Below are 18,169 nucleotides of genomic sequence, written 5' to 3' on the forward strand. Positions count from 1 at the left end.
TTCGCTCGGCGTGATACGGCTGGCGCTTGATCTCAATGCCAATGCTCCGGTCGGAGCGCGGAGTTTAGGCAAGAGCGGCGCGCCGCCGACCGGGCCGGGCTTAAGAGACGGGATCACCCGCTTGTGCGGCCTGGGTACCGCCAGCTGGACGCCGGCCCGGCCCGGCCCTCCGCAGGCCAGCTGTATGTTTCTGTTTATTGTGTTGCTGTCCCGCCATGTGATTAGTGGGAATTATGTGGGCTCCGTTGTGCGGTAGGAGCTAGCGCTATGTCCTATTTGTACAGCTATTTCTTTCTCTTTCTTTCTGGGCAGTAAAGCATTTGAAAAGGGAGAAAGACCGCTGTGTGGCACGTGTAAACCATCGTGACTACCGGAATAGAATGGGACGAACGAGATCAAACTGCTCGAAACGCACAGAATCAGACCATAGCGTGGCACCTGGACCAGTGTCTACTTGCAGGGATTCGGAGGCCGGAGTCGGGGTTCTCAGCGAAAAGGAATAGAAACCATGCCCCCAGGCGACAGGGGCCTTGGTCCCCCCCACGCGTTGCAGGCCTTTCTGTTGTCATTCCCGGAACCCCTGTCTCGCACGGCACTCGCGCCGCGCCACATTCTCGTCCAGTTTTTTTTTCCACGCGGGGAATGGAAGGCTTTTGACTTGTACGCTCCTCTCGACTCTGGATCTTGTACGGTCTCGAACTACAGATCGACATCTCCAGCCGGTAATGGACACCATGATCCCACAACCGTTTTCCGACGCGATTCACATTTTCTGCCTTTCTTTCTGCTATTCCCCTCGGCCATGCAATCGCGTCGGGAGGCAGTTCAAATGCGTAAGGCCTCGGAGCAACCGTCAAAGTAAGCGCAGTGCTAAAATCCAGACAAACTGCCGTTCGGTTTCTTGCGTGGCTCTGGTCGCATGAACCGTCGTCTGCGCGAGCCTCTGCTGATCGATAAGCCCCTCCTGTTGCTCCTCCGTGGTACCCGCCCACTTGTGTATATGTAAGCTGATAAACGTAGCGAACTTTGTGGGCGGCAGTACCAGCCGCCGGCGACACCTCCACGCCCCGCACCGTGCCGGCGTCCGTCCTTCGCCCTCCCGGCGCGCGGGGGCCCACGCCGACACGTTGCGAACCAAGCGGTCGGCACGTTGCGAACCAATCACCGCCCAGATCACGGCGCCTCGGGCACCGCGCCGTCTGGGCGGTCAGGGCTCACATGCTCATCAGAAACCTGCATAAAATGGCGCGGGCCCGGGAGGCGTTCACATTGTCCAAGGTACAGAATGTCGAAAGTACAGAATGTCCAAGGTACAGAATGTCAGAAGTTCAGAATGTCCAAGTTACACAATGTCCAAGATCAGAAATAACTTTCAAAATGGCGCAGAGTTGAAGGGGTCCGTTTCATAATGCCCAGTGTACAGAATGTCCAAGGTACAGAATGCCCAAACTACAGAATGTCCAATGTACGTATTGTCCAAGGTAAAGAATGTCCAAGAACCAGAGCTTCCAAAATAGCTCTTGGAGTGACTGTCAGGGTGTAAATAATCGCCCTTATTGGTAGGCAGCGTTGCTCATACAGTCGACGCCAGTACGAACATTACAAGCGTGCGGTCGGTGGGTTGCATAACAGCGGATTAATTTCCCACGCCGGGGTAGACATGGTGCCGGATGCTGGTGGTCAGCGAGGCCGCGCTAGGCTTGCAAGTGATGGCTGAATACGAGACGAGTACCGTGGAGTGGGGCGTTGGACGCGCGTCGAGCTGCTGTGAAAGCGTCGCAGCTTTGCCCTTAGCCGGCGTGGAACTTGTTCTGTGTCTGACCGGGGGCGTGCTCGCTGTTTGGTCATATCTCTATGTAACTAGAACCTCTTGATGCAACTGTTGTTTATTCTAAGTGATCGCTGTCACGTTTCACCACAATTAGCCTACCGCGTCCAACGGCGTAAACCTTGCAAAAAAGGTGAAAGTATGGGTATCAATAAGTTAGGCCTCCTATCGGGTTAATGACCTGTTTCTGATCTACTTATCACTGGGCTCTAGGTTAAAGGTGTACAATATCACAAAGCACGCTACATTACAAATCATAGGATATGGTTCAATGAATTACCATTTGTCGTCAAGATACTGCACATGATATCGTTTAGAGCAATTAGCTGGTGCACCAAGAGATTCGTGGATACTTTTCGTTTATGTGGATTCCCCGCATCAATTTATCGGGTTTGGCATTAGCAGGAAATATAAGTTGAGGAAAGGCTTTTCCAGGGGGCTTCCTGAACAACATGGGATATCTTTTCAGAGGTGGGGGGGGGGGGGGGATTATAAGCCGGGTCCTTTTGAAGCGGGCACCGAGGCATGTGACATGTGAGTCCTGATTGAACTGGACCATGTATTAATATTCATTTAAATCAATGCCGAGAAGAAAAATCCAGAATAGAGGAGTGCGTAAATGTTAAGCTGTGTGAGAGTCTAGTTTCAGTGCGTAAACGTGACAACCGGCCAAGTCGTGAGCGAGGAACCCTGAGTGGGGACCAAGCGCTTAAAAATACATTCAAGGTGTCAAAACACGGCTGTTGTCCTCGACGGCTGTCCTTCCCGTAAATCATATCATAAAGGAACGAAGCAGTTTCGCCGCTGACGAAGCAGCAACGGTGAGCCTGTCTCCCGAATTGGGAAAGATGAGGGTCAGAAAAACTATGTTCAGAAGACTTAATGCCCGGAAGATCTATACGTGGAATACCCACGCTCGGATCGCCCACGCTCAGGAGACTTCGGAAGAATCGTCTGCTCTCCTAGATGAGAAGCTGAAAGGAAATGGGGCGAATAGTGAATGTGGAGCGCTGAGGACGAATAACGGGGATATTTAAACCTATCCACACCGTCAAATGTGGGCTGGGCAGCACGCACTAACTGATTGAGCTACGACGGCGTTGCTGCTACTAAAAGTCTCACCAGTCCAAGAGGAGGCACTAATTAACAAGTCATAAGATTCCGCGAGGCTGAGACGTGGCTGTGCTTAATTTCATGTATCTAGGAAATTAGTTTGTAAATTGGGCGAAATCTGGAGACAACTTCGGTTTTTGAGATATGCTCGCCCTACGAGGGAAGTTGGTGACACCGCCTCTGTTCATCGCATGAATGCAAACCAGAAATTCATCCCTCGTTGAAAGAAAAAAGGCAACGTTTACACATGTGGTATCCGTTAATGTTTACAACAGTACTGTAATACACACACACACGACTTTTCTCTCACAGTTATGAAATCTATGCCAAAAACGCAGGTACTCCAGTACACCGGGAGACACTTGGTTACGCAAGATTCTACGCCAATATTTCAAAAAATATAATGATAATTCAACAGGTCCAGGTAATATACGTGGTCACCCGTGAATGAGCTAACGCAAAACGCGCTTCTCAAAAGGCTTGTGAATGATCGCAACCGTTGAAAATCTGTTCAGATCCTAACAAGAAAAAGTATTAAATAATCAAGCATGCAAGCTTCCATATCGTAATGTTAGGCACGCGGCACTATGATAAGGCTTGCACGAGACGTCGATGGCTGGGCCGGATGGTTTCGGTGAACTGTATCGCAGATCAAAAAGCAATTCGCTACAGAAAATCAGTGTTCAAATCAATCAGCAGGCGGCTATTGCTGGACGTACCTTGCCTGAACAACAGCGCTAACAATCGATATTTCACGATGGTGCTCGCGAGTTTATCCTCTGTCAAAGTTTACCGATGCGCAGCGATTCCTTATATCCATGGTCCGCGTCGTGTTGTGCCGTTGCTGGAATGTGCACTTAAAAGTTTGGGTAAGGCATAATGTGTGCCATTGGTGCATGCATGTCGACTACTTCCTCCCCTTATTATGAGCGTACGCTCTCCGTAAGCATGTGTCCCCAGGTGTTCATTAAACAAGCCTCAGTGCCTACATTGTTTTTTCACGTACAACTCCACTGGAAAAAGATTGCAAGACATTTTGTGTACATCCAGTGCGTACGGAACAAAATGCCACATATTATGTATGTGGAAAAAGATTGCAAGACATTTTGTGTACATCCAGTGCGTACGGAACAAAATGCCACATATTATGTGTTCTGCTGTATTTTGTGCATTTTACTTTTGGTCCATTGAGACCATGGATGTAGGAAGGGGGGGGGGGGGGGGCAGGGGGCCATGCTCCCCACCCTTGAAGGTGGGGAGCTAGCAATGTTAGCTGCCCCCCCCCCCCCCCACACTTCTCATATTAATGTTGCATTTGGCTTACTTTTGCACTACGTTGAAGATGCGTGCTGATTTGCCTTGTTCACCAGACATCGCCTTAATGCTACAGCCGCAAGGCTGGCTCCACGCGGGCTGGAGACTGCAACGCTGGGCGTCGAGGCGGTTGTTATGACTTGCGAGCACGCATGTTCAAGACCATATTAGGTAGTTTTCTTATCAGTAACCAGTTATGACAGGATCTTGAGCATTTTAAGGCGGCCAAGGGTTACCCATGTCAATGCAAATTAGGAACCCCATTTCATCTACAATTTACGGTCAGGGAGAACTCAACATCTCTGAATAACACAGAAAAACACGGAACTATATGAGAGTCTATATGACAATTGTTAGACTACCTGCGGTGATCAGGGGTGTTGTTGCATCAATGAAGGTTCCTGTGCTGATTCGGGGCTAACTGCGCGGGTCAGAAGGCCTCCCGTGTTGGGGATATATTACATCACAATGTGATGTGATATATCCTTCTATGGCCTCCGGATCGACCAGGAGATCCCACCCCGTGTCACCAGAATGATAGCCGGAAGACACGTAGCGATGAGACGAAAAGGCCCTTCAGCCCTTGACTGGAAACGGTAATGTACCCCTGGTGTTCTACTCAAGAGTCCCCTGCCCGGAAGGAAATAAGGAGTCTCATTACTGTTGAGTAGAGTGGGGTCTCATTATGGTTGGATAGAATGGGTCGAAAGAAGCTTTTAGAAAAACGAGCAAGGTCATACCAGGTTTGCCCAAAAACGATCATTTTTTTTCAGAATGTACTGGTGAAACAAATTACGTCAAAAGGCTTAAACATACCCGCACGCAACCTCGAGAGCAATGACAAGGATGGTCTGGGTTGCAACTTTCGTAAAACCGAAAAGTTTCGGCCGCTGCAAGTGCCATCAGACGGCGGGCGCCACGTTAATATATCTTCTAGATAGATAAATACTGGCAAAAAATACGAAAAATAGAGATCCTACTTTCACTCCTCCCGTTCAACCACCACATTCCTGACACACTTCGCGGTGCTGTAGCGGCCAATCTGTTCTTTTCATCAGTCAAAAAATTGCACACGTGAAATATGCACTCAGACTACTTTCTTAATGTAAGATCTGATATTATGAAGCGCTCAAGGATACTTTTCAGAAGCGTCGTCATTTTCGTCCATCCGTTGGCCACAGCTCAGAATTAACTGCTAGGCCGACGCTGCGCGGCCTACGGAGACTACAACGTCTGAAGTCGAGACTTGTGTTTCTAAAATTTTTGAGTGCGTATGCTCAAACTTACGTCACATAATTTGTTTTACTAGTCGATTAAAGTGTTTAAAGATAATCATTTCAGAAACGTTATCATTTTCGTCTACCTGTGGGACACGGCTAAATATTAGCTGATGAACCAACCCTCCGCGGACTATGAAGACTGCAACGCCTGGTGTTGTGGTTTTGTTGTTAACATTTGCGAGCGCGCATGTTAATAATACGCATTGTTGACCACTCGATTTGCAATCAAATTTTCATCTTCAAATGGGAACCAAACATATCGATCCACAATCTACCTTCGTGATGTCCCCAATGTCTGTAGAACCGAGATGAAAATTATGTCGCTTTTGCGCATGTCAGCCTCGTGTTCCCCTTTGGCAAGGCTCTGGCTACGCCCCTGCCTACACACAAAAGCAGATCAAGTCGTGTACGTTGCACGATGGGCTATGAAGTGTCCGTTGGGCCAATTCATTCCTAAGGCCGACAGCTTCCCGGATGCTATTTTTCTGCGATGGTGTGGTATGGGGAAAGATAGTTCGGAAAAAGATACTGCTGCAGGTGTACAACACGTGTTCCATACACCATGTAGTATTAACGCTGGTCCAAAAGTATGCAAAAAAGCAGCCGTACGATCACTTCGCAGTCAGTCATGCGCGAGACACCCGGGCCAGCGGTGGACAGGAGCAGGGCCGAGATAAGAAACATATGACAGATGGGCGTTATTATGTGACCTGATTCTTAAAAGAGAATCTCCAGTTTACGGCTCTTGTCGCATTGTTTCTGGCGGTTTCAAGCCCCCGAATTCGTTTCCGCCCAAAATGCTGCGACAAGTCTTATCTCTTGAAAAGCAGCCAGCGAAATGAAGACGCATGAAAAAATCTGTCGCACTGCGAGCCATCACTTCCACTTTCAAAATTTTCACTAGCCTATATCCAGACCATATTTTGGCATCTTCAATGTGGAGGCAGATGCTTCCTTTATGACCCAAAATGCTTACCCGCTCGTGGAATTTCGCCTCCACAGGAAAGACAATGTTAAAATGGACGAATAATCTAGAGAAGCTGGATATCCTTATTTGCCAAACAACATATGAGTCGAATAGGCAAGATTGTGCACCAGTGATGAACAGCTCTAGATGCATATCTCGCACAGCAGCCGTGACATTTGAATAAATAGCGATAACAACCTCCATCCCCACGCCTCCCCCCGTCGCCGGTCATCGGGCTCGCTTTCCAGAAAAAGTTCCTGAAGTACACCTTGAGCTTGCCCCCCCCCCCTCCACTTTTTGAAACGTTCCTACGCCTATGCTCACGTTGCGGAAAGCGGACTGGAGGGGGCTATGTTCGCCTCCTTGGCAAATGGCAAGGGACAGTTAGCCACTTGTACGTTGGGTGGCGCTGCTACTGGGCGCTGCTACTGGGCGCCTCCGTGAGTTAGATACACGTAGGTACTAAGAACCAGCAATAAGAAAGTTACCAGGTTGAAAAGAGTGTAGAAATGAATGAAAGATGGTTCACTTAAGTTACATCAGCGGTATGTTACAACAAAATGGATCTTTAAAAAATCCGGCACTGTGTGGGCAATGCTCATGAATTTTCAGTAGCGCATCACTGTAGCACGTGGTCAAAGTTTCCGTCACGTAGACCACATGTAAAATTTACTCCCAAATCCTTCTAGTTTGGTACTAAGGTTTTTCGTTTGAACCGCAATGCCTTCGTTGAGAAAAATAATACCTTTGTTTCAATTTCAATGCATTCATTGTTAAGCTCGTCACGATCGCTGTCAGTTACAGCCAGAGTGCCGCCAAGGGAGGGGCCTCGGGAAAGCCCGTGCCCCCCTCCGTGGACCTCCTCCTGGACTTCTCGTTTTTCACCACACATGACTCCAGACAGAAGGTCAAAAGCATTTAAGTTGAGTATAGACTTCGTTCGGGCTATGTGCGCTACTTGGGTGAAGGTAGACCTGGTGACTCGTCGACCGAGGCGTGCTGTGACGCCCTCACAGAAGCACTGACGACTTCTTGTTCACCAACTGGGCAAACACGCTGTCAACAACGACTCAAACACTCTCACACACCTAACCAAGCGCTTTGCCACGTTGGGACAGGTGCGGGTCTTCGGCTCCACCAGTGTATTTTTAGTGTGAATGAAAGCAGAACGTCGGCATAACAAAGATGTCGAGATAGCAAGGGGTCTGCCCATACTCAGTCGCGCTCTGCCTGTCGCACTAGCTATCGCACGGTGTCGGTCTCCTCGCCTGCAACATGGTCCAGTTCGCCGGATCCTACCAGTTCGTCTCTGCGGACAACGACGAGGCCCTACTGACGGCGCTGGGAGTAGCCGCGGCGAAGCGGAAGATAGTGCTGAACCTCAAGCCTGAGGTCAACGTCAGCGTAGACGGCGACCACTGGACCATCAGCACCGCTAGCGCCATCCACTCCAGCAAGCGCGAGTTTGACCTGGGTCAGCCACATCAGTTCACCGCGCAAGATGGCAGGGCGGTGACCGGAACGGTCACCAAGGAGGGCAACAAACTGGTTGAGACGCAGAGACACGAGCAAGGCCTGGACCTGGAGATCACGCGCGAGTTCACCGACTCGCAAATGATCATGACCAGCAAGGTCGGCGACGTCGTATCCGTGAGGGTACATCAGAGGAAGTAGGCGGGGAGCGGCGGCCACCGCTGCGGTTGCCAACTGGACGCAGCAGGCGAAAACATCGTCTGTAACTACCGCAATACATGCTGCAACATGAAGCAGCACCTGTTCTCTCTGGCTTCATTCCGAACAAGTGCATAGCTGTTCAAACTACAACCGCGAAAATGATGCGCACGTTGTGGTGCCTCCCGCTATAAATTTACATTCACGATTTGCAGCGTGCAAAATCGCCTTAACCTAGCAAAAACTTGCCCCTTCTTGTATTTTCTATAATTCGATTTTCTATTTTCTAGCTCTATTTTCCTGCATAAATCGGCGAAAATCTTAGATCTCAGCTTCAGTACCTGGAAACATCATCTTGATCCTTGTGCCACACCTCGCCGTATCTCCTCATACATTGACGGATAAGCATTTCTTTTATTTGAGTATTTACTCACTTATTTAAGTATTTACCAACTAAACAAACACTCAACTGCGATGTGGCTGTTTCATGCAGTCCATCACAGCCGAGGTGTGTAAATAGTACGACACACGAATTCATAGCTGTCATGTTATGGACGTACATGGTAAAAGACAAAATGTAACACAGCGCTGCGTTCCAATTGGTTCATCAACCGCTACAGCAATGGCATGCTGCTGTGGCGGAGTCACATCGCAGAACAGACCGGAGAAGTACCGCACCGGACCCGACGAGGGTAGAGGGTCGCCTCTGACTGTCAGCTGCCCTGCTCCAGTGTCAAGGTGCTTCCGTCTGCTGTCATTGTGTTGGTTTCTGCCGCATTCTTTCGTAAAACAGAAATACGTTTTCATAACATGCAATGACACTAATACCATCAGCATTGGCAAGTGACTGTTGCCACTTGATCAACGTTCACACCTGGCAGCAACTCACTCAGTTCAAAATCCGATTGGATTTTCAACCAATAACACCGTTTATGTTAGTCATCCGTTCTACCGCTCACGGCTGCTAAGCCACGCTGACCACCGGCGACTGCGGGTTGGCGCCTGGTGCTGTAACATCTTTTTCGACAGTTACCACACATCACGATTTCACAAACCATTCGAGTCGCCACGAATAAGCTGTCTATGGACATTTTGTGCATTTCATTCATTCCAAAATTGCCCAACGTCCATCTAAAACACCTGTTCCACATGACGTTCCACGCAGAGTCGAGACAAAGTGAGCTCAGGCATGGACGTAATCACACCGGCAATATTACGTTCGTCCTTTTCTGCTTTGGTGCCGTTTCATATGGTTGAACCGAAGTCCAGCCCATCCCCAGGCGTTACGAAGGCCCGGACTTCACCGATCACAGTGATAGTCGCACACATGTCTGGGCTCCTATTCTCGCGGCAAGTCATGACAAGATAACTGTTTATAGTAATTATACGCATTATAATTTTGAATTGAAAAGCACGACGTCGAGTATCAGTGCGCCCATCGTCACGTTCCAAGCGAACTGTGAGCGGATACATATGACATCTTTGAACCTTTTGTTAGTGATTCTGCCTGCATCAGTACCCGACCGCTTTTCATGTCGCCAGTACAAACTAGGGACAATTCTGGAGGCTGCGGCTCCTTTCAAATAAATACTGTAATATCAAGCAAGAAACAGGGCTGCTGGCTGCGATTGCTCGGCTGCGTTCACCGCGGCGAAGTTAAAGGTAAACTTTGTTCAAGAGCTATAAAACCTGATAATTTCACACCTTAATTCGATTCCAGCCTAAGGACTTCTGTGTCATGAAAATGTCCAACATCTGTCTTTCTAAGCCCGAAAGGCTATGTGAGTAAACTCTATATTTACCACGGCCAGTGGTCGGCAGCATATTTTCATCCGCATCCATACACAAGATTGTCTCTCCGCTAAATACCAAAGCACACCGCTTATCTCGCCGGAGCCAGCTGGCGCGCCGGGAGCGCAGACGGGCCTGGTCCGTCTGTGGGAGGCGCTCAGCGCACCGACGCACGTCTTCGGGACAATACCGGCGGCGAACATCACGCGATGTCGGGGGTGAGTTCACTGGACTCGCCGCTGTGCCCCCCCCCCCCCCTGATATACAGTGCCAATCGTTTTGAATGCCCCGACTGTTGATGCCCCTCAGCCTGTTGCTCTCTCCACTGCTCCAGCCCTCCAGGCGCACGCACAGGTCGGCTGGCTCCAGCACAAACCATGTCGCTGTCCATCTACTCCAGGTGGACAGAGCGGCACAGGCGGCCGGCTCCAGCACGCTCCGGCACAGTCGTCACGTCAGCGGATGTCCCACGGGTCGGCTCGCTCCAGCACAAACCACGTCGCTGTCCATCTACTCCAGGTGGACAGAGCGGCACAGGCGGCCGGCTCCAGTACGCTCCAGCGCGGGCGCCGCGTCAGCGGACGTCCCACGGGTCGTGTGCCAAACACACCAGGCGCTCGGCTTTCTAAAACACGCGGAGCGTGATGCGCGATGATGATGCTGTGATGACGCACTGGGCACAAAACACCGGTAAAGCTCACTGGCTTGTATATTCCACAGCGATATAATCATCCCGGAGTGGTCCACTGGAGACAACGTTGCACACATCTCTCCCAGGGAAAACGAACTTGACTCATGCGAACCGGGTGTCAAACGATCGTTCAAGCTCATGTTCTCGGGGCCCGGACAGCTCGCCGCACGGCCGCACAGGCCGGACACGAGCCCGGCAACACGGCCACTCCGGGTCCGTGCGGCCCAGTATGGGGTTAGATGGTAACTGTGGCATGCGACCGCCGACACGCGCGCAGGAGTCGGGCATAACCGTTCTCACGAATGAATATTGCGCGAAATGATTACAAAAAGTCGATACGTTTGAAGGATTCCTCATAGGCATATTTAGTGGCTTCTCTCTATTTATATCTAACTGCTTTTTGGCGTTGTTCCAAATACGTCGCCGTTTAGCTTAAACTGGAGACCTGTGCTTGTAGAACTAATTCCTCTAAAACGCCCTTCCTCTAAAAGAGTGTTAACACCGGCAAATCTGTCACAGCATCTTTCGCCTGTTCGCCTGTCACACTCTCCCCTCGTACGTGCTCTTTTTCGACATATTTCACAATTGTAAACAACTCGCACACAACTCATTCGTGAAAACGCCTGATGCTCATGCCCGTCACGCACTTGTGCTTCATATATAATTCACAATTCACTTGCAATTGCCAAAATGCTGAGTGATCTGGACACGTGGCGTTGCCTGTATGCAGCCTCCTGGCAGAGGATGCGTGAACCAAGTCAACACAAACAAGCCCTTTAGAGCGGATCGCTGCCGACGTCGGAGCCACACAGCTCGCCCTGTTGAATAACACAGTGACAAGGGGAGCGTCGGCCCTGCCCAGTGGTGCCGGGCACCTAAACAGAGAATACACACTCGCGCACCATAAGACCGCCGCATCACCACGTACAAGATACGCAGCGTACTTTCAGATCACAAGAACTTCCACAGCACAGTGAGACAAGCCAGCGGGTGCTTTCAGACCTGGCGTCCCGATAGACGGTAACCCCCGGCCCGGCGCCGCCGGCCGGGCCGGGGGTCGGGCGCAGCCCCGCCACGGCTGGCGGCGGGCTCGGTCTCCCTCCCGACAGGGGCGGCCGCCGGCACTGCCGACACCGCTGCCCACGGCGACAGCCACGACACACACCACGCCTGCGGAATGAGTCCGGACCCCTGCCCTCTGCCACGGGACCCGACCCAAGCCGCCGGCAGCGGCGACCGACGGCACACGCATTATACGAGCGGAGCGCTGCCAAACCCGTCACCTCACACCTAAAGCGGAGACTGCGAGCAGCACTAGCCTCCGACTCAGCCAACTCGGCCGGCTCCCTGGCGCGCACCATCCGGCGTCCGGCCGGCGTGGAGAGCGCGGCGTGCCCGACCGAGCACCGTCGCGCCGGCCCACGCGCCGCGCGTGGGCCGGCTGCGACCAGCGCACTCGGCCCCGCCCCGGACGCCGTCGGCACGTCTGTCTCTGACCGGGCCGGCAGCGCTGGCTGGTCAGCACTCAGTCTTGTGGAGGGCGCTGTCGGCGCGGCAGCGCTCCTGACGCTGCCAGCCCTCCAGGCCGCGCACGGCCGACAGCAGCTGCATGTCTGTCTCTGTCTGGACCGGCAGCGCTGGCCGGTCAGCACTCGGTCTTGCGGAGGGCGCTGTCGGCGCGGCGGCGCTCCTGACGCTGCCAGCCCTCCAGGCCGCGCACGGCCGACAGCAGCTGCATGCTGGCCTCCTGCAGCGCCGCGCAGGCCGCGCACAGCGCCGTGGTGGGGCTGAGCGAGACGACAGCTGCCGACAGCGGCCAATAAGTCAGGCGTCCGGACAACGCTGGCCAGACGCAGCCCGGCGCGACAGGGTCGTGTGGCGCACACCGACAGCGGGACGGTCACCAGTCAGGTAGACAACAGTCCAGGAAGACTGCGGCCCAGGGACGACGACACGGCGACCGCACAGCAGGGGACCACAGATGAGCGGCGAGTTTGGGCCAGCCCGACACGAGTAGGCTGAGATGGTGCTCGTCAAGGGCAGAGCGGGCGGGACCCGCGGGCCTGCGACCACACGAGCCGCTGACCAGCGATTGCAGGTCAGGAGACTACATGCTGGGGAGCCCTGGGTCAGAGTGCCGCGGGTACGGATCCAGAGACGGCTGATCGTGGGTCGGCCATCCACAGGCCACGTAACCATGCCACAACGGCCTGGAACCCGGTGGATGATCGCGGTTCAGGGATATTTAAACTACTGGACCACGGCTGGTCCAGCTGATCACTACTATGGCTGATCACTACTGACAACATTATCAGACATAGGAGCGCCCAAGCCAGCTGACCACGGGTATCGGTGGATGATCGCAGATCAATGAGTCATTGATCAGCGACATACACACAAACAGTCACAAAACAGGAGGGTCACAACCACCGACCGTAGCCAACGGGTAGGGACTCCTGGCAAACGAGAGACGAGAGCACGTCCAGGTATACTGACAGAGGATCCCGCGCGCAATTGAACGCCACCTTTCCGACTTGCAGCCATCGCGCTCGAGCGCCCGGCTCGGACAGCACCGGCGGCCGGCAGCGGCACTCACGCTGCGCCTCGGAGCGGATGTGGCAGAAGAGGTCGATCACGGTGGAGACGTCGTCAGCCTCGTGCGTCAGCTCGGCCGGGAACTGGCCCCTGACGGACGGAGCCCGGCGGCACGCCGACGGTGAGCAGAGGACGCGGAACGGCTCGCACACACGCCCCGCACCAACACACCAATCCGGCCATAAACTGGCCTCACTCATACTTCTAAACGAACGTGCTTGCGTGCATTAGGGGAACGTAGGAGAGGAAACCCCTTATGGACCGCGTTTAAAAATAATTTGTAAGAATAATCGTGTAATATTCACACCAGTAAAACGTGTTACCATCCGATAATCTCCACCACGACAACAATCAACATAAGTCGGCATAAAGGGGTTCCCCTTCCAGCAAAGACGAGTTCCAAAGTTGCGTGGTTGCATTGTTTTCCTGCAGAGTTGTTGCCAGTTGCCAATCCCATTTACTATTCTAGTTGCTTTTCGCTGTACTCTTTCCAGCCTGTCTTTATCTTTTTGGAAGCATGAGGACCAATCCTGTACACAATACCTGGGTGTGGCCTGACATAAGCTAAGTACAACCTTTTGATAACATCCCTTTTCTTGTAATGGGCATTGCTGTTAAGAAGTCGCAGCATCTTAAGTGCCGTGCTCCTAACAATCCCACGTCGCTTTTTCAGCCATTAAGTCCCTTGTAGATGTTCACGGATCACAACCAATGAAACTGTGGGCGCTTGACTATTTCTACGACACCAAGGCACCAAGTTTTACAGCGGCAAGTTTCAAACCCGGATACTGAACCAGTTCATGCGTGTAAGCGTCACCGATTTTATTGGGACGATGTTGCGCCGCCTCGGCCGCCGCTCTCCCGCCCTGAGCGGCGCCGCGCCATGCCGGGCGCTCGGCGCTCGGCGGTGGCCGCCGCTCACCTGTGTGCCCTGTAGAAGCGCACGGCGGCAGTCAGCTGCTCGCCGTTCAGCAGCTCCAGCAGGCGGGCGCGCGCCTCCTGCGGCGAGGAGACGGCTCCGGCCAGCTCGTGCTCCAGCTCCTGCTCCTGCTCCGTCTGTAGCTGGAGCTGGCCCAGCGCGTACCGCAGCTGGGTCACCTCCGACGTCAGGTCCACCACATCCTGCGGCGGGAGGGCGACGCCCACTCAGTCCACCGCCGCCGGCGCGTCGGAGACAGCGGCCGGCTCCGCGACGACACGATCCAGGGTGGGACCACACGGCGGCGGCGGCGGCGGCGCAGACATCCGACGCCCAGGCACAAGTGGCAGCACAAGCGCTCCCAACGGGGGCTGAGCGATGGGTTGGAGGCGATGTGGTGAAGGAACCCAGTTTCCGTAGCCAAACGGAAGAGGAAGAACATCATGTTTAACTAGCTCCGTTTCAACCGGACTTGAATGCTCAGCCAGACCACCTGTTGCATGACACGCGGGTGGAACCGGACACATTTGTGGGGGACGTCGCCGCGTGGAGCGGACGCCCACCTGCGCGTCCACGCTGATGAGGCTGAGCGTCTTGGCGAATCCCTCCATCAGCAGCAGCAGCTGGAAGTGTAGCTTATACAGGGTGCGGCACAGCTCCATGTAAGTCTCGTCCAGCGGTCCACCGCTGTCCAGCGAGCCATGCAGAGGCACCGTGGTCCGCACCACGTCCAGACACTGGGGCAGAGCACAAACCTCAAGTCCAAACACTGAGACAGGGCACACACGTCAAGTCCACATACTGGGGCAGAGCACACACGTCACGTCCACATACTGGGGCAGATCATACACGTCACGTCCACATACTGGGGCAGAGCACAGACGTCACGTCCAGACACTGGGGCAAAGCACACACGTCACGTCCACATACTGGGGCAGAGCACACACGTCACGTCCACATACTCGGGCAGAGCACACACGTCACGTCCATATACTCGGGCAGAGCACACACGTCACGTCCAGACACTGGGCAAAGCACACGCGTCACGTTCGGATACTGCGACAGAGCACACGCGTCACGTCCAAACACTGAGACAGAGCACGCACGTGACGTCCAGACACTGGAGCAGAGCAGACAGACAGTTTTTAGTCGGCGAAACAGAACAGCACCACTCCAGACACTGAGGCAGACCATGCACGCCCTGCCTATGTGGCACGGCCCGTAAGTCCAAACGCTGTGACAGACCATAAGGACTTTGTCCACCTGCTGCATAATCGCACATTGACACGCAAACACTGGTACGTACTGCCTGGTGTCAACCAGTACGCTCTCACCGGCAGCGGACATATGCTGACTGGCAATGTCGGATACATAACGGCTGACATATGCCCATATGAATATACTGACCAGCAGAAAATGCTCCAAACTATCTGGCATGAGCTGATATGCAATGATTAGTAACAACTGCTATGTACTGATAGGCGACAGCTGGTGTATACTGACCGGCAGCAGCTGGTGCATACTGACCAGCAGCAGCTGGTGTGCACTGACCAGCAGCAGCTGCTGCATACTGACCAGCAGCAGCTGGTGTACACTGACCAGCAGCAGGTGGTGTGTACTGACTAGCAGCAGCTGGTGTATACTGACCAGCAGCAGCTGGTGCACACTGACCAGCAGCAGCTGGTGCACAATGACCAGCAGCAGCTGGTGAATACTGACCCGCAGCAGTTGGTCGCGTCGCTGCTGGTAGCCCTCTAGGTGTTCCTGCAGTTCGAGGAAGGTGAAGCGCAGGCGCGGCAGCACGCCCAGCGTCGAGAGCAGCTGGCCGCTGGCGTACACGTGCGGCAGTCGCAGCTCGCGCAGCGTCGACACCACCGTCTGCTGGGGCGGTGGGGAGCGGCGGCCGTCAGACGGGTCAGGCCCCGCTGCCCGGTGGGCTGACACCTGAACACGCCACCTCCAACCGGGCCGCTTCGCCTACTCCGTGCGGATCTGCCGTTAATATCCTATTGTAGCCCACACGGCATTCTTCCAAAGCCGTTTAATCAGGGGGATGATAGGATAGTCACTGCCTAAGTAGGCGCATCGGCTGACGCAGCAGGGATGCACAGCATATTACCGTACAGGCCTGCAGAGGGCGGCCACGGCCCTGCCTGTCAGCGCCGGCCGGGGAAGCGGGCGCACGCACCTGCAGCACGCGACAGAGCGGCCGTGCCGCCTCCAGCGCCGCCAGCTGCTGGCAGCTCTCCTCGGCCGCCAGCACGAACGATAGTTGCATGTCGGCCAGCAGCTTGCAGAGCAGCAGCACGGCCGAGGCGGCGACGGCCGGTGGCGCGCCGTCCGACACGAGCGCCGACACCTGCCGGTGCCACTCCTGCTCCCTGTCCGTGTGGCGGACGCCGGCCGCCTCCTGCCGGCCGGTTGGCGGCGTCACGGTCGCCCACTGCCACTAACCGGCGCACCGGGCACCGACTGACCCAGTCAGCAGCATCGCGCTGCACGCCACCACTGCCCGCGGACACGGCGACAGCGGCCGCAGGTCACAAGCGGGAGCGCGAACAATGGAGCCTGCAAGCTTAAAGGCGGTGTGCCATAGTTGTATGACGTTTGAACTGAAATGGTCCGGTTCAAAGGCCATTCAGTGCAGTTCATAAATCGGACCTTCTTAAAATATAAAACACTATTTTCCGAGTTTCCCGCCCGCAAAGACGCGCAGACGACTTCGTGCAGACTATTTTCAGGCACAACGGACTTCAATTAGCTCTCAACAAATGTTGTGCAGGTAGCGCAAGATTCGAACATCAAACACGTTTAGTCCTATACAATACAATAAGTTTCGCAGCACCTCTAACGTCACACAAACGTTCCACGGCGCATTCACACAAAGACGCATTGAGGAGCACATTTACTAAACGTAGAAATTTTGTTGTCTTAAGCAGCCTTCCAGTTAAAAGTATACCAATAGCTATAAGTGAGCTTATCTCATAACAATGATGTTTGTTTCAATACCTTCAAATGTGAAACATTGCCTTTAAGTACAGTGCTGGGATAAAATTAATTCTTCGCGGGAAACGCCACTAGAGATGACGCCGAAACGGCCGGCCACCCTGCTTGGTTGTGACGATCTGCCGGTTTCTGCAGCGAATTGTCACATCGAGAAAATTGCAGCCAATATGTGTGCAATGCCCCAACAATGCTGGGGAGTGGTAACAGACCAACGGCCACGCTTTGTGCACATTGATACGGTAATTGAGACCCCACATTGCCCCTTCTACACCTACGTCCACACTTTTCCACTGGTATATTTCCAAAACAAAGTGGCATTTGTTCTAGCACGATTTTGAAAATGACTTTCGGCTGGCTTACCGGAGCAGAAATAGTGCCGGTCCTGTCTCCTTTGCATCGGCCCACCTAACCCTAACACCGACGTAACTTACTGCCCCAGCAATGGTACGCGACAGAGGCACCAGCCTTTGAAAGGGCTCGCACCGATGTCACAACTTCGCACAGCTTATGGAGCGTAAGGAGCAGCCAAAATCACCGACACCTGGACCCCGCATCGGATCACACAAGGCCCGTGCCACCCACTCCCCCCGGCTGCCACGCCCCCGCGCCCGCAGCCGCCGCGCGGCCCCGCCGACTCACCGCGAAGTCGGCCAGCAGGTGGCCGAAGCGCGGCGAGGCGTTGCAGGGCGTCAGGTCGGCGGCGTTGTCGTGGCTGCCATCGCTGGGCGTGCTGGACGACTGGGAAGAGCCGGACGAGCGGCGCTCGCGCGCCAGCAGACTGCCGGTGAGCGTCACGCCCGTCACGCCCGTCACGCCCGTCACGCCCCGCCCCCTCCGCCCGCCGGCCGGTGCTCGGGACGCCGCCGGCCCGGACCGCGGCGGCGACCGAGCGCCGCCAAGCCATGAGGCCCCAGCCGGGCAGTCCACCCACTCTCGGCCTATTTATGGCACAACGCGGCCGTATGTTGTATTCAGCACGCGCTGAGCGCGACAC

The 18,169-nt window shown here is 54.1% G+C and overlaps 2 protein-coding genes across 2 annotated transcripts in view; one reads left to right on the top strand and one right to left on the bottom strand.

The window, feature by feature from the left end:
• The first annotated feature begins 7,725 nt into the window (after window positions 1-7,725).
• On the top strand, window positions 7,726-8,268 carry LOC119108496 (fatty acid-binding protein, muscle-like). The gene has a single exon (XM_037232072.1). The coding sequence runs from the start codon at window positions 7,778-7,780 to the stop codon at window positions 8,174-8,176; it is 399 nt and encodes a 132-aa protein (XP_037087967.1). The 5' UTR covers window positions 7,726-7,777; the 3' UTR covers window positions 8,177-8,268.
• Window positions 8,269-12,144: 3,876 nt separating this feature from the next.
• Window positions 12,145-18,169, bottom strand: part of LOC119107380 (protein furry) — a gene marked incomplete at its 5' end in the record, with an annotated part of 110,482 nt that continues 104,457 nt past the window's right edge. Inside the window, 7 exon segments of the mRNA XM_037230813.1 lie at window positions 12,145-12,458; window positions 13,252-13,340; window positions 14,173-14,225; window positions 14,733-14,906; window positions 15,889-16,050; window positions 16,424-16,579; window positions 17,815-17,953. Of these exon segments, the coding sequence (XP_037086708.1) occupies window positions 12,301-12,458; window positions 13,252-13,340; window positions 14,173-14,225; window positions 14,733-14,906; window positions 15,889-16,050; window positions 16,424-16,579; window positions 17,815-17,953 (931 nt within the window).

This window comes from Pollicipes pollicipes, unplaced genomic scaffold, assembly GCF_011947565.3.
Source record: "Pollicipes pollicipes isolate AB1234 unplaced genomic scaffold, Ppol_2.1 Scaffold_6686;HRSCAF=7923_pilon_pilon_pilon, whole genome shotgun sequence".
Lineage (NCBI taxonomy): Eukaryota > Metazoa > Arthropoda > Thecostraca > Pollicipedomorpha > Pollicipedidae > Pollicipes > Pollicipes pollicipes.

Excerpts from the sequence above, each read along its gene's own strand:
- LOC119108496 (XM_037232072.1), top strand. The coding sequence starts at position 7,778 with ATGGTCCAGTTCGCCGGATCCTACCAGTTCGTCTCTGCGGACAACGAC.